At 42.5% G+C, this 27,635-nt stretch overlaps 1 protein-coding gene across 4 annotated transcripts; it reads right to left on the reverse strand.

Annotated features, from left to right (window-relative positions):
• Positions 1 to 2,327: 2,327 nt before the first annotated feature.
• Positions 2,328 to 27,635, reverse strand: stk33 (serine/threonine kinase 33). Of its 4 annotated transcripts, none has more exons than XM_017700640.2 (14): positions 27,508 to 27,635; positions 19,305 to 19,364; positions 15,576 to 15,692; positions 14,805 to 14,918; positions 14,587 to 14,691; positions 12,776 to 12,914; positions 10,562 to 10,647; positions 7,018 to 7,105; positions 6,657 to 6,732; positions 5,337 to 5,449; positions 5,166 to 5,251; positions 4,610 to 4,876; positions 3,686 to 3,784; positions 2,328 to 3,377 (listed from the first exon to the last, which is right to left on the reverse strand). In XM_017700640.2, the coding sequence occupies exons 3-14, from the start codon at positions 15,654 to 15,656 to the stop codon at positions 3,024 to 3,026; spliced, it is 1,608 nt and encodes a 535-aa protein (XP_017556129.1). In that variant the 5' UTR covers positions 15,657 to 15,692; positions 19,305 to 19,364; positions 27,508 to 27,635; the 3' UTR covers positions 2,328 to 3,023. The 4 variants fall into 4 exon arrangements, with proteins under 4 accessions (XP_017556129.1, XP_017556130.1, XP_017556131.1 ...); XM_017700641.1 differs by lacking the exon at positions 27,508 to 27,635 and adding an exon at positions 27,299 to 27,367; XM_017700642.2 differs by having other exon boundaries at positions 3,017 to 3,387.

A 27,635-nucleotide genomic window follows, 5' to 3' on the forward strand; every position in this document is an offset into this window, starting at 1 on the left:
AGGGGCGAGAGGCATTAGGGAATCACTCTATCTCTCTGATGACATTAGCACCCCTGCACCCCTCATCATCCCCAGGGTCACACCACAGACCCAATCTCCATCTCAACCTCCAGGATCTAAAAGGAGCCACTAAGTTTTAATCCTCCCCCCTCCCCGGTGCCCATCTGTCAGGCTATACAGCTGGAGAAGAGGAGGAAGGAGTACCTTGTTCCAACTGGCCGCCTTTCTAATTTCCTCTGCCTCCGTGGGCTCGTCCCAAACAAACGCCCCCTTTCTTAGCTGCTATGCTCCCCTGCTTGTTGCTTTGCACTCTCCCAATTTTGGCAGAAAAAGTTTAGCCTGCATTAAACCTTTCGGGGACAAAAAACAAACACACAAAAAAAAAAAAACACTTTGACGCCAGATGAAAGCTTGGCCTCGTACGTTGAGCATAAAGGAGTATAAAAATATCCACATTCCCTACGTTCTCCAATCATCTGCTTTCTTTAAATTCCATCTCTTTCCCTGAGGCCTGCAGATGCACTCTCATAATTTACTGCAGGTCACATTCCACCAGCACAATTCAATTTGGGAATGCTCACCCCCCACCTCCCCCCACCCCACCCCACCCCACCCCACCCCATTCTCTCACTATCTCTCTCTCTCTCTTTGTCACTTGTTCTCTCTCTCTCTCTCTCTCTCTCTCTCTCTCTCTCTCTCTCTCTCCTTGCTATAATGAATTAGAACTCTGGCACAAGAAAATGAAGACCATATGTTGAAATCCCATCCCAGCCTCTGACAACACATTAGCCATACAGGAGGTTGTCTAAACAGACCTTATGCAAATTCTGCTCACTGCTTTGAAGAGGGGGGTGGGGGGTTTCAAACTGAATGAATCATTGTTATCTGCAGAGGCCTCTCCTCGGTAAGTCCAGAGCAGTTCTGGCTGAAATTCCGACCAATAATGGCAAATGCTGTCTTAATGGTAAGCCGACCCGGAATGCGGAAAGTCCTAGATCAGGAGTTCTTCAGATGATTCATCACACGCAGGTAATATTCACAGTCATTCATTGTAATTATTTAATGGCGCAATCCATCAAATTTGAGCATGCAAACATAACACACTGGAAACCTAATGCCAAACTAGTGTGGTCTACCTTTTGAGGATAGTTGTTGGGCCTCTTTGTAGCGCCATCCAGTGGTAACCTCGAGGATATATCTGTCATTCTGTGCATCTGCGCTTCTGGCCTCTATTCTCAACAACAGCATCACTCTGGATCCTAGACCAATGGCCAAAGTCATTCAGAAAGCCAGTTCAGAGTACAATGATAGAGCTCAGTGGGGGGAAAAAAAACTACATATTTTGTCAACATGGTGGCATCATTTGTCATTATTTCCCTAAAAGTTTCTCTGAACCTCAACACAAAGTGTGCACTAATTGGAAGCATCACTACATCGTTCCTATTTTTGAAGATGGCTGAGAGAGAAATAAATACAACAGTGAAAGCTCCAGTGATGAGTGGCTCTATATACTCTACATGACACACTCCGTTATAATGTCTCAAGGCACAGACGACATCACACAATGAACAAATTTATCATGCAAATTATCGGTAGCAGAAATATAGCTCATGTCTACCTTCAAAGAGTCCTGTTTCTGACACACACACACATACACACACACTATTGAATGCAAATAGGATTCTAACACAGCCTCAGTGAGTTCTGCTTGACTACTTTAATATTGTATCCATACTAAGGATTATTCTCTCTCCAGCAGAAAGACCAGTGCTTGAGTGGCACAGTCCTCAAAGTATCCCCTGCTGCCGTCAATGCCCATCCAAACAAGATTAGAGTCCTATTCACTCCGACTCCCAATCCTGCACTTTTCATGGTAACTGCCTTGCTGCTCTCTGCTTATATTGATACAAAATGGCTAATGTTAAAGCCCTATATGGCCTAATGCTTTTATTTAAATTTGAGATGCCCGTCACATTTAAGTGAAATTATAAAATAAAAATAATACTCAGAGAACGGATAAGGTCACTGAAGTTGGGGTGGGCAATATGGCAATATTTTATCAGTATCATGATTATGCTACAATACATTTGTGTGACAATATTGTACGTAAAGAACACTGAGCTGCATGTTTTATTAAAAATAGAGCATAATTTTTCCTGTTTAATAATATTTAGTGCAGTGCAGTTTGTGAGATGAAAACCAAGTATTATACAAGTATAGTTTTTAATACTATGTTGTAAAGAGCAGTGTGAAAATGTCTTGATGTAATTGATATTTTAGGCACACTGCTCAGCCCAGTTGAGGTTGTGCAAAATACATATGGTAAATAAAATTTAAATGAATTCGTGTTTATTAGACATGTAAAACAGTTCAGCATTTACATGAGTTTCCCTTTAATGATTTGGCAAAAAGGACATATTCATAAGACTATAAAATAACAGTTGCATTGTTGAAGCCTTTGCGTAAATGTCAATATTGAATACCGTTTAAAGTGGCAAACATTTCATCTAAGGCCAAGTGACATCGGATCTAAAGTCAAAACTACAGCTACCAAACCCTGTAAACCTCCGATACGTACTTTATTTCTTTTACCCAAGAAATATATGCATTTTGTGTTAACAAATATTCAATTAATGCGCCTCAGAAAGTGTCACTGGCAGAAGGTCAGGCAAATGAGGCTCAAGCTAGACAGGCTCACTGGATTCTAACAGCTGTCAAATAGTCCACGTACCTAAAGCAGCAGGTTGGTTTTCCTTCAGCTGGTATTTGCTCTCTTTTGTGAGTTTTTTTTTTTTTTTGGTAAAAAAGAGCTGAGGATAAAGTACCTCATCCTTGACAGATGAGAGGTATGTACAGTTGATTCAAAGACTGTCCATGGGAAGTCTCTGGCAGGTGATTGGGGCTCTAGGTATCCTTTCAGTCATCTGTCACAGAAACACATAAACGTGAATGGATGGGCTCACAGCTACATCACTAGTGATCTCACCTAAGCCAGAGGTATTGTCTTAAAGAGCCTAAGACTCTCATGTGTCCAGCATGCCTGCCACACCCCAGCAAACTCTGGGCACGGCACTGCTCTCTTTTGGCACTTGGTGCAGCTGCTCTACCGCCAGCCTCGGTTGCTGCTGTTGCCGCAGCTCGGCCTGGGGCCTAGCTGTTCTTCTTGGCCCTCTGGCTGGGGCCTGGTTTATCGGGGCGGTGGTCTGTGGGGCAGGGGGTGGGGATGTGTGGTAATGAGCTTTCGCATTTGCTTGGGCACGCCACTGCAGTTGGTCCTGCTGGTTTTGAAGAGGAGGCCCTGCCGCCGCTGCTGAGACTCTCCATCTTGTTCGGTGTGGCGTGGCGCTTTGCACTCGGCTGAGCAGAGGGTTTGTTACCTGTGTGGGACTGCAAAGATAAGACACTCACATTCGTTTCACACGGGAGCAGCGAGCGCACCCGGCCCTCTGCCTGAGGCTGCCAAACTGAGGGAGTGGCACGCGCAGTGCTGCTACTCATGGGTGATGCTGCCGCCATCTAGTGGCAGCTTTTCAACACTGTAGGCTGCATTTACTGTGATGGTAGTACTAATTTTTACAATACTTCAGATGTTTTACAAATTGCAAATCAAATACTCAAATGTGCTCCAGAATGTGGAAAGCTGGCTCGGCACTTGCAGAGACCTGAGCACTCACAAACGACCGACCTGTGCACTGGATGAGCCGAGAGTGTTGCACATCTTCACAGGAGGTCCGTTCTTCTTTGTACCATTGGAAGAAGAAGAGGAATTTTTCTTCTTCTGATGCTACAGTAGATGATTCATTGGGAAGTGTATTATCAGTTATGGTGAGTTTCAACATTTAGGAACTACAATGAATTACTGAAACTAATATGCAAGTTGTGCAGTGAGAATTTGTTCATTGTTTCACTGTTGAAGTGAAAGTAGGTACGCATCCTCTACAGAGAAGAGATGTCCGCATATTTTAATGCAGTTACTGTTATTTGCTGAATTTAACACATTGGGGGGAAAAATATAAAAACAGCATTGTGTAAAAGTTATGGCATATTTTTTACTTTGTTCCAATTTTCCCAATATATAAAATTCAGCAAATAAGAGAATAAAATAGAGAGAATAATAAAGAGAATAAAAATAGAGGATGTGTTGGCCTATTTTTACTTAGAAAATTGACAAAATATGTCATTTGACCAGGGAGTTCAAATTTAGGCCCTTGCAGTGAAAGTGTTAAGTAACAGATGTGTCATTATTTACCATTTCCAAGATACTATTAAGATAAAGATGGTTCAGGCTTTTTGAATTCTAGTAATAGAGAACAAAAACTGGCAAAAGAAGGCAGATGCTGCTTTCCAAATGGAGCACAGTGGGTGCTTAAAAAGTGTATTTTCAGGACTGAGGCATGGACTGCTGAATCACGGAGCTGAACATGGTGTGTGATAACTGTCTGGTTTGACTGTGATATGTCAAGGTAATGATACCTCCTCTTTTTATGTTACATGATAGGAAGCATCTGAGAAAGCACAGTATGTTCAGTGTGCAATATGCGGAATGGGCCACTGAAGCGCATGATGAGTACCTGTACAGTCCACAAATAAGTAAGTGGGGATCACCTACCTGTTTAGTGGGCGTGGAAGGTTTGCTGCTGTTGCTGTCTGTGTCAACTTCAAGGCTAAGCCCTGGAACAGAACCAGGAAGAAGAGCAGGAGCAGTAGGAAATTCTGGGGAAGCTGCAGGCTCAGCCAGGCTCTCCTGGGAACGGCTGAGGGAGAGGCTGCTAAAGCCCGTACTCAGCTCGTCGCACTCGCCATCCTCTGGTGCATCCCGGAACTGCCGCATCATCTCCAGCACGTTAGTGGGGGAGGCATTCATGGAGTTGTCTCCCTGAAACATGTTAAGTTTGAATCTAACAGAATCCTTCATAAAGTGTACTGTTGTGGTGAAGAAGCCATTATCTTGTGATTTGTGTAGTGTACTACACAGATAGGGAGCCACCTGAGATTAATCTGAAGCCTACATCTCAGTCATTCTCTTACTTACAGACCTGGCTAGACAGATATTTGATGTGTCACTTTCAATTTCCACTAACTACAATACCCATACCCATCTTAATCAACAATCAACAAACAGTAGCATCTGTCAGAAGACTTTATAACAAGGTGAACGCACTCACTCCGATCCAGGGGTTATCCAGCAGTTCACTAGCTGTGATGCGATGCGCCGGGTCAACTTTCAGCAAACAGCGCAGCACCTTTTTTGCTATTGAAGAAAAACAAGGAATATAATAACATCATCCACAAAGGGATGCCAGGGAACGTAATACGAGCCATAGAGGGAAGTGAACCTGCATCGCTGATGGTATCCCACACAGGACCCGAGAAGTTGAGCTCTCCCTTCTTGATCAACTCATAAAGATGTTCCTCGGAGCTGGACATAAAGGGCGGTTCTCCATACAGTCTACATGCAGGGTTAAAGAAAAAACATACATTTGCCATTTTATGAAACATTTATGTAATGTTATGTATGGTATTTCTTCGACTGTCATTTGAGGCATGTACAATTATAAATGTTAGCTTTGTGCGTTATAAGCACCCAGCTGCATTAGAAACACAGTTCCAATGCAAAGCTAATGAAACAAGAGACGAAAATGTGTCTTCCATGATCAAGCTCATTTGAGACAACTGGCAAATTGAGGCCTTACAACGTAAAACTGTACATATAACATTATTTTGTAAACATCATGTAATTATGGTAAGAAATTGCTTGGTGCCCTGTATTTAAAATAAAAGGAGACATAATACTGAAACATAAATAAAGCATAGTTTGGACTTTTAAAGATGATTTTAATGATACTTTTGATATCACCCACCCTCACACCTAACAAATCTCTACAACACTCACTGTCCATTTTATCAGGGCCACATACAATATTGGTGCACTTGATACTTCTACAACAGATTGTAGTCCATCCTCTGCATAATATGTTAGCCCCACTTTACCCTGTTCATTAAGGGAAGGACCCCCACAGGACCAGTGGTGGATCATTCTCAGTGTCTGTTAACTCTGTTAGACACACCCATCTTATTGGTCCACATTGAAGAATTATTAGAGATAATGGCTTGTCTCTTGCTGTACAGTTTGTAGGTCATCCTCTGTCATCTCTTATCAGTGGTCCGTTTCTGGCTACAGGACACTGCTGGGAGGATATTTTTTGCTCATGAATTATGCTCAGTACAGCAGTGACGCAGTTGTTTAACTCAAGCAACAAAGGCTGTTTCCTGCACTCTGTGCACTAACATCCCACTACCATGTCAGTGTCACTGCACTGCTGAGAATGATCCACCACCCAAATAATACCTGCTCAGTGGTGGTCCTGTGAGGTCATGCCCTTAATGAACAGGGTAAAGTGGGGCAAACATATTATGCAGACAAACAGGTGGACTACAATGTGTTAGCGTAGAAGTACAAAAGTACACCTGTATGTTAAGTGGGCCTGATAAATCAGACAATGTTAGTGGCCAGTGTGTGTGTATAGTGCATATAACCGAATGGTTATCAGTGTGAAAGAGTGGGTGTTTGTGAACGTATACATGCACAAGCCTGGTTTGTGTTTTATGCATGCACATGTGAGTGTGAAGATGATGAAAGGCCAGGATCTTCTTACAGCATGTACATGATGACACCGATGCTCCACACGTCACATTGCTGGCTGTATTCATGGCCATTGATCACTTCAGGTGCTGAGAGGGCAAAGACATACGTCAATAATGAAAGACGCCTGCGGCCTCTCTGGTGTCTGAAGCCTGACAGCCAATGTTTGATGCCGTCTGCGGCTTTGAGCTGCAGCTCCTCTTCTGAAATGCTATCAGCTTCACATCACTTAAATTAGGTCAGCCCCACTCCACTGCTGCGTTTTAATCAGCTCTCATAGAACTTATTACACCAGCTAATGTAAATTCATCAAATGACAAGCAAATGGGAGCACAGTGGGTATGTGCAAAAGTATGGTTGTGTGTGTATGTTACCCATGTAGATGGGTGTTCCACATGTGGCCTGCAGCATGTTCTCACTGCCAACTCCACCTTTCTGCACAGACAGACCGAAATCTGTGACCTGAGATAGAAGGACAAGCTGAAGTTAGGGTATTGAGGTCCACAAACAAAATTCACACAAAAATAAACTCAACAATGCCTACTGCCTGGTGTCCTGTCCACATTTCATGTTTTCTAAAAATAAAGAGATTGTGGCCCAAGGGGCCCCATACCCTGGAGATTTTTTTGTGTTTTTTTCCATCACACCAGTTTTCACACATAAGCTATGGTTTCAGTTGATTTTTTAATGAGAATTGATTTTCAACGCAAACAAATTTTTTATGTATTTATGTTTCCTGTCTAATTTTAGCAAAAAATGTTTGTTGATACATGAAATTTTACAAAAACCTACACTAGATTATGCATTTACGTATAAACTTGTGACCGATTTCTCTCACACGCTTTTTACTCAAACACAAACTGCACCGTGGTGAGGTGTAGTGAGCCTAAGGAGGAGGCGAGAGTGTTTTTAAAAGAAATGCTGTCACTTTTCAGCTCTTACAGAGAGAGGAGAACAGAAAAGGCTACAGTCTTTCTAAATGTAAAGTGCTCAAACAGCTCTATATGGCAGAGAAACGCGGCCTCTCATTTTGGATGGAAAAATTATAAACACAGTAAAATAACCAAATAAAATTAAAGAAAAAATCCTCCAGTAGATTATGGACAACTCTGAGAAGTTGCAACATGCATGAAGTTTGAGACAGAAACATGTCAAATGCAACTCTCAGTCAGATGGGAACAAACTGCTGGGCAGCAAAAATCGCAATTTGTTTTTAGTGCATTTTAGGTCAACAACTTTGTTACTGCCACATATCCACCCTTAATAACAACTACTTTACACTAGGCCTGGGCTGTACTGGTAACAGGGTGCTCTTTCTTGAGTAACTGTGTGGAAAATAACCATGGTAAATGGCAGAATTGGGCTGGGGTGTTTTTGTTCCTGTACCTGTTCTTCCAGTAATATTGGGACAGCCTCATACACTGAAGTGTACAGAGGAGAAAGCACAATGACAGCATTTTTAACTTATAGTCAAATATACAAACGTAACTAGTTAGCAAGAATGAAACCGCAAATATTACACAAACTTTACGGTTTGTGTTCACTTAGTGTGATGCCATATCCTATACAGCCACTCTGCCTGTTTCACCTGATGTACGACAGCCAAGAAATTATTTTCTGCCTGATGTTTCCAAGTTTTTCCCGAGACATGAAGTCATTATTTCTGATGTTTTGATGATATCTGTGTCCAGCGCAGAACAGCTGCACTTCCAAAATAGTCTTATCTTGCTAGGTGCAATAGATGTGACATCTTGATTTAATACCACATCACCCAGCACACTGGAATAGTACTGTCTTGCAGTGGTTTGCATGAAATAAATGAATAAATGAAGAAATGTTTTTAACCCGGCAGTAGACAAGGTATTACCATAACGGGAGCCTGTTACCGTAATAACTTGGTTAACCATCACCAGGCACAAGCATACAGTACTTAAGCAATAGAACACGAGAGAGAGTGTGTTATCGGCTGTGATTTGTTCACCGTAGATCATCACAGCCATGATGTTACTGGTGATAACACACTCCTCGAGTGTTCTATTGCTTTAATACAACAGTTAAATAAATACAGTAAGAAATTAATAAACTGGGCCGTGAATGTGGTGTTTAATATTTTTTAATGTTCAGTTCCTTCACCAAATTATAGCTCCTTAACGAGCATCTTGTTGCTATGTTAGAGTAACAAGCTCCGCCCCCTCGCCGCACAGCTGGCAGTTAATTCTCCAACTCCTTACACTAAATTCCGAAACATGTTTAGCTGTTCTTCTACCACAGCTGCCTACTGAAAATCAGCTCAGCAGTGAAGACAGTTTGGGAATTTAGTGTCGTCTCATCTTCAGAGTCTGACCAAATCAGCTGTTGGTCAAATATGATCTTAAAAGTGTCCGTTTTCTGTTTGTGGCAAAGTCACATCATCACCAACGCCAACAGCGTTCCCATTTGGAGAAGCTTAGACTGCTGAACTGCTAAGTGTGCGTGTGTGTGAGTTTTTATTAAAGGAATGATATGACTTTAGACAACAGGGTGCATCCATTAACCACCTCAGGAGGAGTGATGATATACAATTAGTATTTATGACAGCGACAGTCATAAATACAGAGGAATCTGATGCAAGACCTGTCCTGCTAAGAGAATACTAACCCTACTGTTGTCTGAAATGGCTGCTCATAATAGGGAGGTTTTGTTCATTTTTATAGTCACATTGTGGTCTAAACAACATCTACAAATCTGTAATGACCCTAACGAGGACTTGGATGCAGTTTGACAAGCTGAGAGAAGATTTGGGAATGTAATTTTTTACAGAAGCAATTTGAGCTATTTGGGTGACTACTGTACTCTAGCATCTGCCTCACATCATGCCGTCTAAACAAAAAAAAAAAAAAATCATGCATGTTTGTTAAAATAGAAGCATGTTTGTTATTTGCAAATACAATGTATATGCAATAACTGTGTTTCTATAATTCTTAATTTTGGCCATATTATTCAGTAGTCTTGTAGCCTGAATGATCAGTGCAATTTTTAATATCTGTCTACCCCCAACTGTACATCACAAGCAATAGCATTCAACCAAACCCAATCAATAATGTGAGATGCATATACACCCACATCCACAAATAGCACGAGATTAGTCTGCCCATTTCCTTCTTTATTACTTTTAAAGCTTTTCACAATTAGGTTCTACCCTATACCGTTGGACCTTTAATGCAATATACTGCAGACATCCTGAGCTTGATCACTCTATCTTCTTTATGTCTTCATCTCCACTTTACGTCTAGACTCCAGTTTGAATATTTATGGGCCAAACTGGCTTATGAGGAAAGGCCTCAGCCTAGCGCAGCAAACACACACACACGCGTGCAGACGCGCACACACACAGTGTCTCCCTGGCCCCGATGAATAATGCATATGGGCAGTATATATGGTTTCAGTCGGGCCGGTAGGGGCGGGCAGGATAAATATCCTGGAGAGATGACCACCTTCTGCCAGATAAAAGGCTGTAATACAGGGACAGGACAGCGCTGTCTCTCGGCCCCTTGGCCACTCTGATTTATTCCTCCGGCCCTGGCTCATCTCAACTCTCCGCTCTAGGTAGCAGCGTCCGCCACCTCCCATCAGCCCTCCGCCGCAGCCACATGCTGAGGCCCAGCTGGTCGTTTGTCTCCGAAAGCTGCTATGCGCCGATTCGTTTTTCTTTGAGAGCACACTATGAAAAAGGAGTTAGCGGGAGGCGGGAGGTCTGGTGTAATGAGACAGTGTTTAAAAAGGCAGTTACAGAGCATGGACAGGAAGCAGGACGGCAGGAGAGCCGAGCAACGGTGGAGAGAGCGTGGAGGTCCTGCCGAGAGTGAATGCCATACCACATGCCTGGGCAAGGCGGGAAGAGAAAGTTTTTTTGTACCTCTTTGGCACGGTCGCCCTCACCTTGATATTGACTACACCGTTGTCGTCGCTGTGGTGATAACTCTTTATAAGAATGTTTTCCAGTTTGAGATCCCTGTGAACAATGTCTGAAAGAAGGGAGGAGTGAGGGAAAGAGAGACGTGTGAGGAATTCATTTGAACAATGAGAAATGCAATATTTTACTTTACTTTATTAAGGTAGACATACAGTACTGTGCAAATGTCAGAGAACAGCCTTTCATTTATATAATTTCGAGTCAAAGTTAGGTACAAGTTAATTTTCCAAAAGCAGAAAAGAAAAAAAAAAAAAAAAAAAAAAAAAAAAAAAAAAATCAGGAAATATGTTTTAACAGCAAGCTACAAAAACGGCCCCCAAGACTAAGTGTATTACCAAATCTGAGTTTTTCATTTGTTCACTCTTTGCTTTTGTGCAACTATTGCCAACATTACAACTGTGCCCTTCATTCACACTGGCAGCGACTTTTCACCTCGGTGCCCAAATTGCTGGTCGCTGTTCGCCTGTGGGCGTTTCTACACTCAGGTGGACTTTTGGTTGTTATGGTTTCACTGACTCCAAGTATCCCCGTGTCTTTGCTGTCAGTTTGTGAGGAAAACACTATTTGTTCTTTGTTACTGTTTACTTGAGATGAATGCATCACCACCATAATCCCACCTATAATAGGAACCAAAAAAAATGGAGCGTACCGTTTAAAAGTGGCATAGATAAAGCGCATACTACACTGCTCAATGCTCAATTCCTATTGGTAATCTCCACATCGCTTTGTTCCTAAAACTTTAACTTGGTCACGTCACTGACTCCGCCCACTTTGTGTGACCAATGTTTGTGGCACCTCCTGTCCCTGGAAATTGCCAGCGCTTGTTGAAAATGAATGACCTCCGGCCGCTTTATCGCATTGCAATGCTGTCGGCGTGAAAACAGCATAACATTCAAACTCACCTTAGATGCCTTTCAAATTTCTCTCTCATGTGCGTCTAAAATGGCTAGGAGATATTTCTGAACAGATTAAAGTTACTACAGTTTCCCAAATTGGAGCGCCAAAAAAGTTATCAAAAGATACAGAGAAACAGGACTCCTAACAGCTTTGTAACACCTGGTAGACAAAACTGTCATCTTTGAGAGGGTGGAGAAAATCAAGCTTCACTTTTGCTTCAGATATGAAAAAATCCACAGGTCTGTCAAGAACCTGTCACTGAAGAAAGACTGGAATGTGAGTTCATGTGGACATGAGGTTTTATGGACTGATGGGTGTAACACAAGGCAATGTGCAACACTGCTGATGTCTACAACCATCAGTCAGTCATAATGGAGGATCACTGCAAACAGAACCCTAATAGGAAAACCACACTGTTCAGCCGGCTGACATTTTAATGGTGACTCCGCTCTTTTCAGCCATGAACTGGAGATCATAACACCTCTTTATGACTTTGCACATAATGATCTTTAACATAAATGAAAATAATGAACTTGTGACCAGTGTCTGTGTGTGTGTGTAGTTAATAAAACTGTGAACCCTCACAACCCCATGCAATGCACTCTAGTGCACGCACTGCTATTGCCATCATTAGCTTTTCTAGATGTAAGGCACACCAACGCTTGGGGACTGTTGGAAAACACACCTATTAATCAGTATTCCTCCCCTGCTCGCCGTTAATGACTCATTAGCCCCATGTAATGGTGTCTCATTGCCAAGCAACGTCCTAAATTGCCTCTAACTGGAGATTTCAGCAGGAGAGAGAAAAAGGGGGGGAAATTGCAAAGTATCTTCAAATAAACCCCTCAGACTCAATTAAAATAGGTTGATATTTAGTGTGGCAGTTGTTCATTATTATCTCATGATCAGAATGGAGTCTCAAGCCCAGACCCCGGTAATGGCAGACAGCCTTAATGTGGGTGCAATCATAAGAGTGATTATCAGACGTCAGTGGGAACAAAACAATCGGGGTCCTGCTTATGATCCGGTTGCGATGTGACCAATTTGTATACAAGGCCTTTTTCTGAAGGCATCATTGAAATAATTCAATCATAATGAGATTACATATATGAGAATGTGAATGTAAATGCTGTTTGAAGAAAAAATGTTTGGACCTCCCACCCTTTCACTTGTGCTTGTCGTGAGCTCTGGCTAATCATTCATGTTAAAATCATGATTCATCTAGATTCACAAAGTATAGGTTGTATGATATAAATTTCAGTGGCAGGTTCTGTGGGATATACCTTTTTTGTGAAGATAGACAATGGCCTCAGCTAAGCTGCTGATGATGTGTCTGGTCTCCTCCTCACTTAAGCGCTTGCTCTTCTGCAAAAGCCTCTTCAGCTCTCCACCCTCACATAGCTCTATGACCAGGTACATTTTCTGGAAAACACACAGAGATTCACTTTTTCCGGTGGTCTACTCATGTTACGGGTCTTTTGATTCACACTCTTGGTCCTACATTATATGTTTTGATGTTTTCCATGATCCAACTGATCAGCCGATGAACAAGCATTTCCTGAGTGGGTGTCAGAGCAAGGAAAATACTACAAATGTGCAGGACAGTGGTGCTCCAGGGTTGGAAACGGGTACACACTGCTTTTTGCACTGTGCCTCTGACCACAACATTCACATTTTGGACACTTGCCTTTTGGATTTATTTCAGCTTTTTTCACCCTTTTGACAAACCTAGGTTGGGTTTTCTGAAAGAGTCTCATCACAAAGATTGTTCTTAACTGGTTGACTGAACATAACACTAAGATGGTTTTAGAAAGAGTCTTTGATCAGACACGGTACTTCATCAAATTAGATTGTCAAAATTTGTTAACTGTAACCACCGCAGTAGCTAATGTGGTGGTGTGGTGACCGTGATAGTCCAGCAGTTCTGACACCTGAAGCGCCAGAATGTAACTGCTGCACCATTTAAGGTGGAACGGGAAAATTCAAACAAGAATCTGGAGAACATCTGACTTTATCTTCACCCCCGCGAAGCTGTTGCTGCAAGATGTTTCATTGGCTGAAATGTTCTAATATCTTTCTAAGGTGGCGCAGTGGGTAGCGCTGTTGCCTCACAGCAATAAGGGCCTGGGTTCGACACCCCGGCCGAGCGACCAGTGTCCTTTCTGTGTGGAGTTTGCATGTTCCTGTGTCTGTGTAGGTTTCATCCAGGTTCTCCCCCACAGTCCAAAGCAATGCAGTCAGGCTACTTGGACATAGTAAATTTGCCCCTAGGTTTGAGTGAATGTGTATGTCTGTCTGTCTGCCCTGTGATGGACTGGTGACCTATCCAGGGAGTATCCTGCCTTCCGCCCGATGACCGCTGGCTACAGCACCCCCAATGACCCTGAGGGAGAAGCAGCTTAGAAGATGGTGTTATCTTCAGTAAGTTCATAGTGTTGTGGTGTGTTGAGGTGTGACCATTTAAGGTGGAACGGGAAAATTCAAACAAGAATCTGGAGAACATCTGACTTTAGCTTCATATCACTGAAGAATTAGTGGGTGGGTAATGATAAAAAATTGCCCCCCTCTTTGAAGGCACATGATGCCCTAAATGTAACTAAAGCCCAGCAGTGAGGAGTTGAACTTTACCCCCCTCGGCTGTCACTGCAGACAGGCAGGGTCACCTACAGAGCAGCGCTAGTAGCAAACAATGTTTTTTTTTTTTTAAACACTATCTAATGACATAATCTAGACTGGATCACGTCAGGGCAGACCAGATCGGCAAGGAGGACCATCACAGTCACCACAACAGCAAGAGTCTTATTAATGTCAAGTTTTTAGGAATGTTTCATTGTAATCCAATGTAAACTCACTTTTTCAATATAACATCTGACTGGTTTTTAAGTACATGGTTGTCACCTGTAATTGCAATGTGCATAAAATAAACATGCTTCTATTAAAAAAATGTTTAGTTTTTGGCCATGAGATTCATTGGCTTAGATTCATTGGGATCTCAAATTTTTATATTTGTCTTCCTCTGGTTGGGAACAATACACAGAACTTCAAATTCAACAGTGTTTGATCTGCCACCTGGCTTGGCCTTGCCCTTTCCTACCTTTGGTGTCTCAAAGATCTCCTCCAGATGGATAATGTGTGCATGGTTGACTCGCTTCAGGATGCTCACTTCCCTTTCCAGTAGCTTCACTCCAGACCTTCCAGCCTGCATCAACAGACATGACATCAGATGGAACCATGAGCCAAGCGTTTGAAAAAAAATTAACCTCCATCCATCATTTTAAACAGCAGCATGAAACATAATTACAACAAACTTACCTTCTCTTTGTTCACCTTCTTAATAGCCCACTTCTTCTGCGTCTCAATATGAGTGGCTTCAAAGACGACCCCAAAGCTACCTTGACCTAATTTCCTCCCAAAGGAGTAGGTTTGCTGTGGGATCCAATTGAAAAAAGGGCAGCATTAGGTTAAGTATTAGACATCTCCCTTTCCACCCTTTTAACAGTAAACAACCTTCTATCGCTAACTTAATAGGGACACAATGAGGGCGGTGGGGGCGGGGCAAGGGAGGGGAAGTTGTTTTTCAGCCTCCCCACACTCCATTAAGTCGAGACCTGAATCCTTAAAGTGGAACTTAATTTTCAAGTTTGCCAGTCTCTGGAGTTTGAGAGAATATAGTATTTCTAATCAAGTTACAAATGATTAAGTTGCTGCTGCAGTTCATTCAATCTCAGGTCTAATTAACTTGATCATTATCTCGACACATGCAAGGCTGAGCACTGCCTGCTGCGGATTTGGCAAAGACAGCAGTCAGAAGCCCCCAGAGACGAGGAGGCCAATCAAAAGCACAAAGGAGGTGCAATTTGCCTCCAGGCCTTTGGGGGAGCTCTGACAAGAGGAGAGGGGTATAAGGTCACAATGTGGAGATGGCTGCAACATTTTATAACAGGCCAGAAGTTAACAGTTACCCATTTAAGTTGATATGTGGGACATTCTGCACTCGACTTGCTGAAAGCAAGGAAAACAGATTCTAGCTCAGGACAGATGGTTCAACGTGTTATGAAGGCATCACAGAGGCTCAGCTGGTACCTGAATGTCGGCCTCATCCTCTATGCGTGTGTGTGGCACCTTTTTCTCAGCACTGTTTACGCGGGTCCACTGGGAGGCCATTTTCTTAGCAGCTCCAGAAACATTTGCCTGAGTCACCTGAAAGTGAGTCACAGTCTTTAGTGACCTGAACGTTACAAGGTCTAAATCTCCTTTACAGCCACCTTTTTTAAGGGGACTGAACTGGAGTTCATCCTTTTTCTCATTCTACTTTGCCTTTCTTTGTCTTTCTCATTTTACTTTAATATAATAATATAATTACTTTTCATTATGTAATCTGATTTATGAAGGTTTTTTTTTACACTTGTCAAGATGCTAAACAAATTAAGTTTAAGAGGAGTTTAGGTTCACTTAATTTAAAATGAAATATGATCACTGCAAATTAAATTCTTGGAATAGCCTACTAATATAATTTGATGAAATATTAACAGAGGAATATTATTTAAAAGTAGTACATGTGGACCATTGCATGGCTCTGTGCTGTGAGGCTCATAGCAGGGAAATTTTTTTTTCTGTAATAGCAGAGTCATACAAACCAGTTTCAAAAAAGTTGGAACAGTAAGTGAAATACAAATAAAAACAGAAAGCAGTGATTTAGAAATACACTTTGACCTGTATTTAAACAATACAAAGACAACATATGTAATATTTCACCCTATCAAGTGTCTTCTGTAAAGTATGCTGCATATTTAAAAAAAAGTTGGCATGAGGCACTTTAAGACTAGGACATTGTGAAAAGCATCCAGGAAAAGCCCAATCCTTTATGTATAAGGGTGGGTCAACGCTCCTACTTCTGTGGTCTCAAGATTGTCTGAACGGATTAACACTTAAGGCCTCAGCAGACTTGTTGATGATGTTTGCCTGGCTTCAGTGAACAAACGCAGATGTTTCACAGAGCCTTCGTTCACTGTGTTGCGCACATGGCAGCAGGCTGAGCTCGCAGATGAAGACACTACGCAACAACGCCTGTGATTGGTCGCTAAAAAATAGGCATGCCATTAAACATTTTTGGAAGACACACTAATAGTTGACTGTGAAACATGCATTTGTTAAATAAACAAGGAATATCTCCTTAATGTAAGATATTAAGTCTATTATTTGGTACTACTAACTAGTACCAGGCACCAAAACATACAGGTCATCTTATATTTAGGTCCACAAGAGGACATGGCTGAAGTTGGCTTTCTATTCACCAGCTTCTTGTTTGAATTTTCTTGTTTCACCTTAAATGGTAGCGGTATTCTAAACTCAGATGTCACCATAGTTAGAAAGAATCGTTTTCCAGCAGTCATGAAACTTACCATAAAATGTCATAGTGTCACATGGAGCAACTGCGATAGGCAACAACAAACCACAGATGTATGCAAGCTTGCAAGCTTAGTTAGTGGTTAGTGGTGAGTGGTGAGTACAAAATACAACAACGTACAAAATACAACAACGAAGGCCCCATCCAGTTGTGCAGCTGAAAAGTCATATAACAGAAGAATGGCAAAAGATTTCACTTTTTAAGTCTATTAATTTGAAAGGCGACATAACAGTGGTAAACATGCTTGTGTCCCAATTCACCAAAAACACATAACCATGTCCAAACTTAGTCTCTTAGCTTGATTTCACTCCTCCCTCTCTTTCCCAATTACCAGTTAAGCACAATTTACTCAACTTGAAAAACGTTTTCCAAAGCCAGATTAAATGTAAAGCAATTACAGAGTGATGACTGGGAGGCGGCAGAGTGGATCCGCCACATGGGCTCTGATTAATTATTAACGAGGAAGCAGTGTCTTTAACCTCTCCTCTCTCCGCAGCATGATCTAGGCCTGCTGACAGGCCCCATCATAACAGCACAGTCTTTCTATTACTGCCCATCTATCTGCTAATCAAAATGATTGTGACAGCCTCTGGAAAAGCCCAATCAACTCAATCACGACTTGTTTAAGAGCAACAGAGGCATGTGATGAGTGTATCAGGGAGCCACGGTCCGGTGTGCCTTGGGCTCATGGGCCTTGGAACGAAGGAGGAAATGAGATATCGAGGTCAGGTCAGGGATGTGTCTGACCCTCTGGCAGCTCGCCATCACTTCTTAAGCTGCCTGGTGTTGGATCCCAAGCAAGAGCCAAGAGAAGAGTGTAGGCTTTCAGCTAATGAGCAACGGCTGAAGACAAGCAGGTCAAAGTGTGGTCAGAAAGTGTGTGATGTTTTTAAATAGCCTGGAACAACAGTACATTATACACAGCAAGAACAGGGAAATTTCTTTGACATTCATTAACAGAAATCAGTAAATGGCAGTGGTGAACGAAGCACACAAACCATGTAGAGACACCCATGGTACAATATCACTGTAGTAAAGTAGAAGTTCCTCCCTTTAGACCTCCACTTGAGTAAAAGTAAGTAAGTATTTACCTTCAAATGTACTTGAGTATAAAAGTAAGAGTACTCAAAGGTTAATTATGGCTCTAATGTCCTGTTATCATTTTTATAACAAGACTCTCTTCATGAACACATTTTAGGTGAAAATCCTCCAGTGTCTAAAGCAGTCTTTAATAGAATGTCATTAATTAGTGATGCTGATGTCTATTAAAATGATCATGAACACAAAACACTGAAGGTAAGCAGTTTCCATCACCTAGAGCCGAATGGCTCTGAAATCACTTTTTACAAACAAGCAAAGCTTCAGTTTAAGATTTATTTACAACTTAGTTCCAAGTTTAATAAAAACTGGCTTTAAACGCAGGATCACAAATGAGTTTCCTTTACTATATTGATCTGTAGGTCTCTGTTCATAAACATAAACTAGCCCAAACTAATTTACTATAAAATGTAAAATATAAAAAGACTGCATATGTGGACATATTTCTATATTGTACTCTATTTACACAAAGTTAGGTTAGTTCATCATTTGGGGCAGTCATGGGCTGGAGGTTAAGGAACCAGCCTCGTGACCGGAAGGTTGCCGGTTCGATCCCCAGAGCCGACTGCACATGACTGAGGTGTCCTTGAGCAAGACACCTAACCCCCAAATGCTCCCCAGGCGCTGTGGATTGGGCTGCCCACTGCTCCAGGCAAGTGTGATCACTGGCGCCTAGTCTGTGTGCGCTCACTAGAGTGTATGTGGTGTTTCAAATTTTTTTTTTCAAAATTTTATGCTGCTGCGCTGATGTTGAACCGTGTGCTGCACTGGGTCAGTATGACCAACAGGTAGAAACAAGCTCTAAACAAAGTGACTGCTGTGCCCTGATTGGTGCTCTTGCTTTGCGCTTCTTTTGTTTTGACATGTTATGTTTTTATACACACAGAAACCAAAAGGAATGCCAGATTTCTCAAAATGTAGTGTAGGTAAGATATTTGACTTTGAAATGTAGTGGAGTGAAAGTAAAAATCACCAAAATGGAAAAACTTCAATACAGACACACAAAAAAACTACTTAAGTACAGTAACTACTTATATTTACGAGGCAGAAGCTGCAAAATAACGCTAAATTCTGACATTCACTTTCAACATATCAACATTTGAATGTGTTAGAACTATGCTTTGTGTAAATTACATAAAAGCCACATTTCAAATGGCACGGCAAGGGCTGAGTAATAGTGCAGCCTGACAGCACTCCAGCTGTGCTGAAATGCTGGATATGCTGCCGTATCCCATACACAGTGTTGCTGGTGCTGTCACCTCAGGAGGTGCCATTAGGCTAAGTGGAATGAAAGGATGTATGCTCACCAAGAAGCTGCAGTCTGCTTGAAGGCCATGTCAATTAACGTTATCCCCAGCACTTTAAACCTGTACAAACATACAAATACAGGAACATAAACACAGTATATTAGAGATTTAAGGCCACATTCACACACCTCAGGAATATCCTACCTGGCCAACATAACAATGTCATCACAGTAAACAGTTTCACAAACCAAAAGTGACTGCAACCTCAAGACAAACCCATACCAGAGTAGAAATGCACCTAATCAGGCAAGCAGATAAACAGGCATCACATGATAATTGTCACAGAGATGTATGTTAGTTGCCTCTAAGCGCACCTTCTACCAGCTAGGAACCATGTGTTTCCTCCACGTTCCCCAGATCCCTGTAAGCGCTCAGCAGAAAGTAATTATGGCAGATAGGATGTCAGCAATCGAACCCGCCCCCCCGCATTTTTCATTCCTCGTCCATAACTGTCAGAGCCCCATTAGCAATTTATTTACCGATTGTTTGCGGAAGGAAGCACACAGCGTTCCTCTTTGCCTGCGAGAGAGATGCTGTGCCTCTGGCTCCAGCTCAAATTAAATGTGACAGCGGTATGATGCCTGGACACACAAAGATAATACAGGACCAGGGCAGAGTTCTCTCCTCCACTGTCCCTTTTCTGCCCTCCCCATTCTACCTCTTTATTACCCTTCTCTCTCTCTCTCTCTCTCTCTCTCTCTCGCTCTCGCTCTCGCTCTCGCTCTCTCTGTGTGAAATATCAGAACAGTGACATAAGATTGACTTATTAATAAAGATTAAATTAGGTCTAAAGATAATAGGGCAAGCCACATGTATTGGCCACATGAGACTTACTGTCCTATTAGGATGATCTTTTTTTATTGCTTTATGGAAAAAGTTCTGATTTAAACAGTCTGAATTTTAATATCTCACTTTACAGGAACAAATCCAGCAAAACGAGTTATTTATTTTCTGAGAGTACACAGACTTTTCTCCACCTAAATATTTCATCCTCTTCATCTACAGCCTAATTATTTATTGACAGCTGGCTTTGATGACAAATGATAAACTTCACAGTCCTAATGAAGCTTGGAATTACATTACTTAGTGACAGAGTGCTTTGCATGTCTAGACTGCGAACACTATTGGATTCCTTTTAACACTTTATCTAAATGTTTCACCTCAGAGTCCGGATGCTTCTGGAACGCTTATAGCTGCCTTATCAGCGCAGCAGTGGCAGCCATACAGTTGGAGACCTTCAGAAGTTTCACAAAGAAAGCTCTGAATGCAAGAACCATCAGTCAGTAGCACAGAAAAAAAAGCATTTTACGGTTCTAAATGGTTGCGTTTTTATTGTTTGGACACAGCAGAGATCCTATTATGTCTGACAGGTTAAAGGTATTAACTTGAGCAGTTAATGGAACAATCAATTTCCTATGGCCTGTAATTTGCTGACTCTAGGACTTGTGAGAAAAAACTGAATTGCATTTGCACTGCAGCTCGTCTTGCACTATCTGCACCATACATTTCACAGTAATGCACATCCTTCATTGTTTTGTGTTCTATGTTACTGGGCCACAGTAATGTTTGTGTCTTGTATTTAAGGTTGCATGATCACGGTCCTGTTGCACATAGAAAAGAAATTGTCATTATAAAACATAAAGTTACTGTCACTCCAAGTGAAATGTACTATTTACTTTCATTTGAATTTTAAAAGCATCAAAAAATTTGCTTACAGGGATCATTACTCTCCCATAGCTGCTAATGGATTAAATGGCCATTTGCAAATTAATGACAGAGGCGTCTTAGCCACTCACCATCATCTCTAATGCTAACCGTACGCTAAAAGACTTTGAAGAGACTTTGAAGTGACTAAAGTCCGACAACCTCTCGCATCACAGACTATGATTTTACAAAGACAAGAAATCTTGCACTGTCACTGTTTTCAAGACTGGAGCTAGATTTTGGAGATTATTCCCCATCTTGCACCTGGTGGGAGTTTATAAGCAGATAACTGATAACTTTTCCATCTATTTTATAGTTACAGATGGGAAGACACGCTCACTGGGCATGTAAAGATCTGGGACTCAGAGCAGTTCTCTGTAGAGCTGTGTAATGTGGCAGATCATCACCCAGAATCTTTTATTTAACCTTTAAAATGTGCAGCTACTTTTAAATTTGATAAAGATTTACACAGCAACACAACATGCAGCGATTCGGCAGGGTTGATTGCATGTTATGAACTAAACCAGAAAAAACAAACCATGGAACAGAAAGCAAAGAAAAAGGGAAAAAAAACATCAATGATTTTTCAATAATGCCATTTATGATCTCCTGAAATATTAAAGCAGTCAGTTTACATTTTAATTTATGTGATTATTGCATTAAAGGGGAGCAGATTTGCTGTTTTTTCAGGCTCTCACACCTACAATTTCTCTCTCTCTCTCTCTCGCAAGCACTCACTAATAGCATTCAATAATATTAAACACAGTTGATCTGGAGCCAGGCCTGGGGTAGTGTTCCTCAGTGAGCACCTGGTGGCTGGGCATCCCACGTAACCTGGCCGGGCTTAGTCCGAAGAGGCAACGTGGGGAGACCATGTGGGCCCACCACCCGCAAGGTCCAGCATGGGGGAGCAGTGCAGTGCCGTATAGGCACTGGGAGATTGCAGGGAGGCCCTTGGTGACCTAGGCCCCTGCGGCAGAAACTGGCTTGAACAGCCTACCCAATCTAAACCTACCCAATTTAAAACCCAAATGGTGAATTGTTATTGGATTACTGTGCCAGGCATGGATTGTCCATAACGAACACCAAGTTTGAACACAAGGATGTTCATATGTGTACACGGTACCAGAGATGCTTGGGTCAAAGGCCAATGATTGACCTTGTTGTCGTTTCATCTGACTTGGGACCGTATGTTCAGGACACTTGGGTGAAGAGAGGTGCTGAGCTGTCAACTGATCACCATCTGGTGGTGAGTTGGATCAGATGACAAGGAAGACTGATGGTCAGATCCAGTAGGCCCAAGCAAATAGGGAGGGTGTGCTGAGAATGACTGTCGGAGGCCCCTGTTCAGAATGTTTTCAACTCCCACCTCCGGGAGAGCTTTTCTCATGTCCTGGGGGAGGTAGGGGACATGGAGTCTGAATGGACCCTATTCAAAACCTCCATTGTGAAAGCTGCCAGGCGTAGCTGTGGCCAAAAGCTTGCGGGTGCCTGTTAGGTCGGTAACCGTCAAGGGAGGCAGTCAAGCTGAAGAAAGAGGCCTTTCGGGACTGGTTGGCCCGAAGGACTCCGGGTACCGACAGGCAAAAAAGGTGGCAGCCGCAACGGTGGCAGAAGCAAAATCCAGGGCATGGGAGAAGTTTGGTGAGGCCCTGGAAAAATACTTTCGTTCGACCTCAAAGAGGTTCTGGACAATTGTCCGGCGACTCAGGAGCATTTGGGGTGACTGCGCCCAAGCTGTATTCAGCAAGAGTGGAGAAACTGACTTCAAATGAGGATATTGTTGGTCAGTGGAAGGTGCACTTTGAGGAACTCCTTAATCCAGAAGACGTGCCTCACTCATGGGAGTCACGGCCAGAGGCTTATGGTGTGTCAAGTTCTATTTCCCCTGTTGGAGGTCACTGAGGTAGTTGGTAAGCTCCTCAGTGGCAAGACACCAGGGGTGGATGAGATTCAGAGATGCTTAAGGCTCTGGATATTGTGGGGCTGTCAACCCTTTTCAATATTGCATGGACCTCTGGAACAGTACCCTTGGCCTGGCAGACCAGGGTGGTGGTCCCCATTTTTTAAAAAGTGGACAGGAAGGTGTGTGCCAACTATCGGGTATCACAATGCTCGGCCTCCCAGGGAAAGTCTACGCCAACTTGCTGGAAAGGAGACTCTAACCAATAGGTGAACCTCAGATTGAGGAGGAACAATGCGGATTCTGTCCCAGCCATGGAACAATGGATCAGCTTTTCACACTCTCACAGATTGCTGAGGGGGCATGGGAGTTTGCCAACCCAGTCTACATGAGTTTTGTGGACTTGGAGAAGGCTTATGACAGTGTTCCTTGAGGTATCTTATGGGAGGTCCTCCGGGAGTATGGGGTGCTACTACTCCGGGCCACCCAATCTCTGTACTCCCAGAGTGAGAGCTGTGTTCGTATACTCTGCATTAAGTCAGACTCTTTCAGCGTTGACGTTCGAGTCCACCAGGATTGTGCCCTATCTCCACTCCTGTTTGTGATATTCATGGATAGAGTGTCAGGCGTAGCCGGGGTCAGGAGGGCATTAGGTGCTCTGCTATTTGCAGATGATGTTGTTCTATTGGCTGAATCACATGGATGCCTCCAGTGCTTGCTGGAGCAGTTTGCAGCTGAGTGTGAAGAGGTTGGTATGCGGGTCAGCACCTCCAAGTCCCGCCCCAGGTGGAGGAGTTTAAGTACCTCGGGGTCTTGTTCACGAGTGACGGAAAGAGGGATCGTGATATCAGGAGTCAGCTGAGGTGGTTTGGGCATCTGATCCGGACGCCCCCTTAATGCCTCGCGGTGGGGTGTAATTATGTAATTATTAGCCGCATAATTATTAAATAAACGAACATTACTTGTGCTGCCCTGCTCTAAACAGTCATACAGCAGGAGACATTCAAACAAGTTCTTCTTCTTCTTTCGGCTGCTCCCTTTAGGGGTCACCACAGCGGATCATATGCCTCCATCTTGCCCTATCCATTGCCTCCTCTACTTTCACACCAACCATCTCCATGTCCACCTTCACTACATTCACATTCACATTCAAACAAGTTATAGCACCAAATTAAATGTTGGATTTTTTTTAAATGATGTTTCTCAATTAATGCATTTAATCCTTTCCTTTATTTTCATTATTTGTCTCTAAACCATCATGAATACTGGCTTTTGAACTGTGCACTGATAACAAGCTGAGTGGTCTTTAGTCCGGAAAACACAGTGTTCCCCGATTTCCAAAATGAATGTCAAATGTTGATTCGTCGGACTACAGGACACTTTTCCACTTCCCCTCAGTCCATTTTAAAGGAGCTCAGACCCAGAGAAGGTGACAGTGTTTCTGGATCCTGTTTATATTTGGTTTCTTCTTTTGTGTTTTAGAGTTTTAACTTGTATTTGTGGATGCAGTGATGATCTGTATTCACAGACAGTGGTTTTCATAAGTGTTTCTGAGCCCAGTACACTCTCTGAGTGCAGTGATTTCCACTACAGAATCATGTCTGTTTTTAATGCAGCGCCGCCTGAGGGCTCAAAGATCACGGCCAGCAAATACATCCCAACTTTTTTGAAATGTGTTGTTATCAAATTCAAAATGGGCAAATATTTTTGTTTCTTCAGTTTCAACATTGAAAATAGTACAAAGACAACAAATCAAATCAAACATAGGGTTTAAATGATTTGCACATCGAAACCTTTTTTTTTTTTACACAGCTTCCCAACTTTTTTGGAAATAGTGTTGTATATTTAAGTTCACTGACCCAAAAAAAAACACTTTTTAGCAGATTTTGCCTTTACTACAGAAATCTGTGGCAATTATATAAATGACAGTATAACATGACATTTGGTGGAAGGCTCTAAAGGGTTCCAGTCCAAATCCTCACCCAAGTGAAGGAGCTGCAAACCTGCATCAGCTTTTCATCACATCTTGCCCACTGTGCTCAGACAGAGCTGTCATAACCTTCAGTTTTTTGGTTAAATAAAGTGATTTTGGACTTGTGAGGTTGAGGTTGAACCTGAGGCTCATGATACACAGTCAGGAATGTTCAAAATGCAGAAATAATTTAAATGAGTGTCATAATTTATTTCCAGGGTGTGGGTGTTTATCAGCAGACTAATGTTGATGTTTCTAACAATGTAATTTAGGACACCTTTAAATTTGTTTGCATTGCTGTATGATTTTGCATTATTTGCCTAATTAAGCAGGTGGCAAGTAAAGTCCTCAATGGAGAGTTCTGTAGAATCGAATGAGAGGAGATCAAGTTGCTCAACAGAAGTTGCACTGAGGACCATTCTAGACTACAAGTTGCTAAGAGACCAGAGCAAACATATTCAAAAACATACAAATACAACTCAGGAAAATCTCTCTCTCTCAACATGATTCGGCTTCTTCCCATTCACACCAACATCCGTGCATGTTTTAAAAAGGTCATTCAACAAAAACTCTTCTCCTTCCTATAACACCAAAGCAAGTGTGTTTAATTATATAACTATGCCAGTCAGACACTAAAGTGGACGTGTATGAGCCAATATTCTTATGTTGAGATTGAATTAGATATGATGTTGGATCTGTTAACTAGGTAAACGCCACTGCTTATCAGACTATGCAAACACTAAACATGTTATTTACTAGAATCGCATCTTAATCTGTCCACAGCATCTAACGTATTCCATATGACATGAAACTGGGTCAGCGCAGTGAATCCAAACCGAGAAAGGCAACGTTGCAATGGCAACCGATATTCAGCAGCTTGACGCCAATAATTATTTAAATCTCACAGAAGTAGCAATTAACTCCCAGTGACCTGCTCCAGCTAAATATAATTATCTGGCATAAAACCCGCATAGTAATAGGTATCTTAATGCTCAATGATGTTTCAAAACAGCCAGTATGCGGTGGGCTGAAGTGGCCAGCTAACTAACTTTGGAACATTAATTATAGGAAATCTGAATTATTCCTTTTTAGGTTTGCAATCCACATTGAATGCACTGAGCATAGTGCTATTGGCTGGAAGTCTAACTTATGCTGCTTTCTTTCTCCCAGAAGCCAAAGATGCTGGCTGTGCAACGTTAAGGCTGTTTTAATTGCCATCCTCAGCAGGATGGCAGGTAACCTAGATCTGTTTGGGATCAGACCTGTTAATAAAATAAAAATAGCTGAGTTCAAGAATAAAGTAATATTTTGAGAGAAAAGTTGTGGATTTATTAAATTAAAGTGGCATTAATACCAGGAAAAATCAAAATTGTGGCCAAAGGCTTTGCGAAGTGAAGCAGCACCTCCACGTGTTAAATGAGGGGCACTGAGTTGGTGGAGCTACACTTTCATATTGACTCCCCCATAAAGAAACACAGAGTCTCCCTGTCTCTCCTGCACATCAGCACCAGCCTGTTATTAGTATAAGAACCGGCTAATACAACTGAGCAGGAAACTGTGTTTATCTAGAAAAAGACGGACACAGGAAACTGTCTGTCTGTGTTGTTGAAGGAGAATCTCAGACAGGATCGTCTACACGGCTATCAGGGCCTCATCTTCCCCCATTCAAAGAGGGCATGAAGTTTCACAGACAGTGAGGATGATGATCAAAATGATCCACAGACAGACAGACAGACAGACAGAGAGACAGAGAGAGAGAGGAGCTCCAGTGCCAGGACAGCAACCGAGACCCCAACGCTCTACGGTACAGTTAGTCCCCCTACGGTACAGTAAGCCCCCCATACAGCACAGTTAATCCCTCCACACAGTACAGTTAACCCCCCCACAGTACAGTTAGCTTCCCCATACAGTACAGTTAACGCCCCTACAGTACAGTTAATCCCATACAGTACAGTTAAACCCACACAGTACAGTAAAACCCACACAGTACAGTTAACCCACCCACCTAGAGTACAGTTAGCCCACTTTATCCTCGAAGCCGGTTATTTTTATTTACAGCGACCCTAAAACGCCGCTGTAGAGTGAAACGTGTTTGTGTTTAGAAGATAGTTAGGGTTAAACCTCAGCTGAGCTGAGTTTGGTGCGTCAGCGGCGCGGCAGCCAGTTCACTTAGTTCTCTGTGGAAATGAAAATCCCGTTTTTAAAGCTTTTCTCTGCTTTTAGGGGCCAAACTAACCCGCTAGCGCGGCCTCCCGGGCAGCTCACATAGACCAGCGGCTAAAATGCTAACTAGCCAGCGAAGGCAAGTGTGAAGCCGAGTAAGGGGATTAAAATTAAGTCGCGGCACTAAAACCTCAGTTAGGGTCGCCTTAACACGCCTTTAGGAGCAGTAAACGTGAGAACAGACGGCTCTACCTGGTTCCGAAGCAGCCCAGCCCAGCCAGCCGGTCGGGGTTTAGACGCGCTCTTAGTTTTAACTCGTTCAAAGTTAGTTTAGTCATACTGCCGCGCGAGCGTGCGTTGCTATAGCAACAGTCTTGGGGCTAACTCGGTTAGCTAGCCGGTCCAAAAGGTCCGCACCCAAAAAATAAGTTACTTTTCTTTTTAGAAATCCATTTATTTACCTCCCATAACAGCTGTACGGCTGGATTCCTCGAGTAAAGCCGTCTCTGGTCATCGACTTTGTCCGACGACTCGCTGAAGTTTGTCTCCCTCAAGGCGAGAGGCTTCACCCGCGGTGTTGAGGAGCAAG

This window comes from Pygocentrus nattereri, chromosome 15 (genome assembly GCF_015220715.1).
Source record: "Pygocentrus nattereri isolate fPygNat1 chromosome 15, fPygNat1.pri, whole genome shotgun sequence".
Taxonomy (NCBI): domain Eukaryota; kingdom Metazoa; phylum Chordata; class Actinopteri; order Characiformes; family Serrasalmidae; genus Pygocentrus; species Pygocentrus nattereri.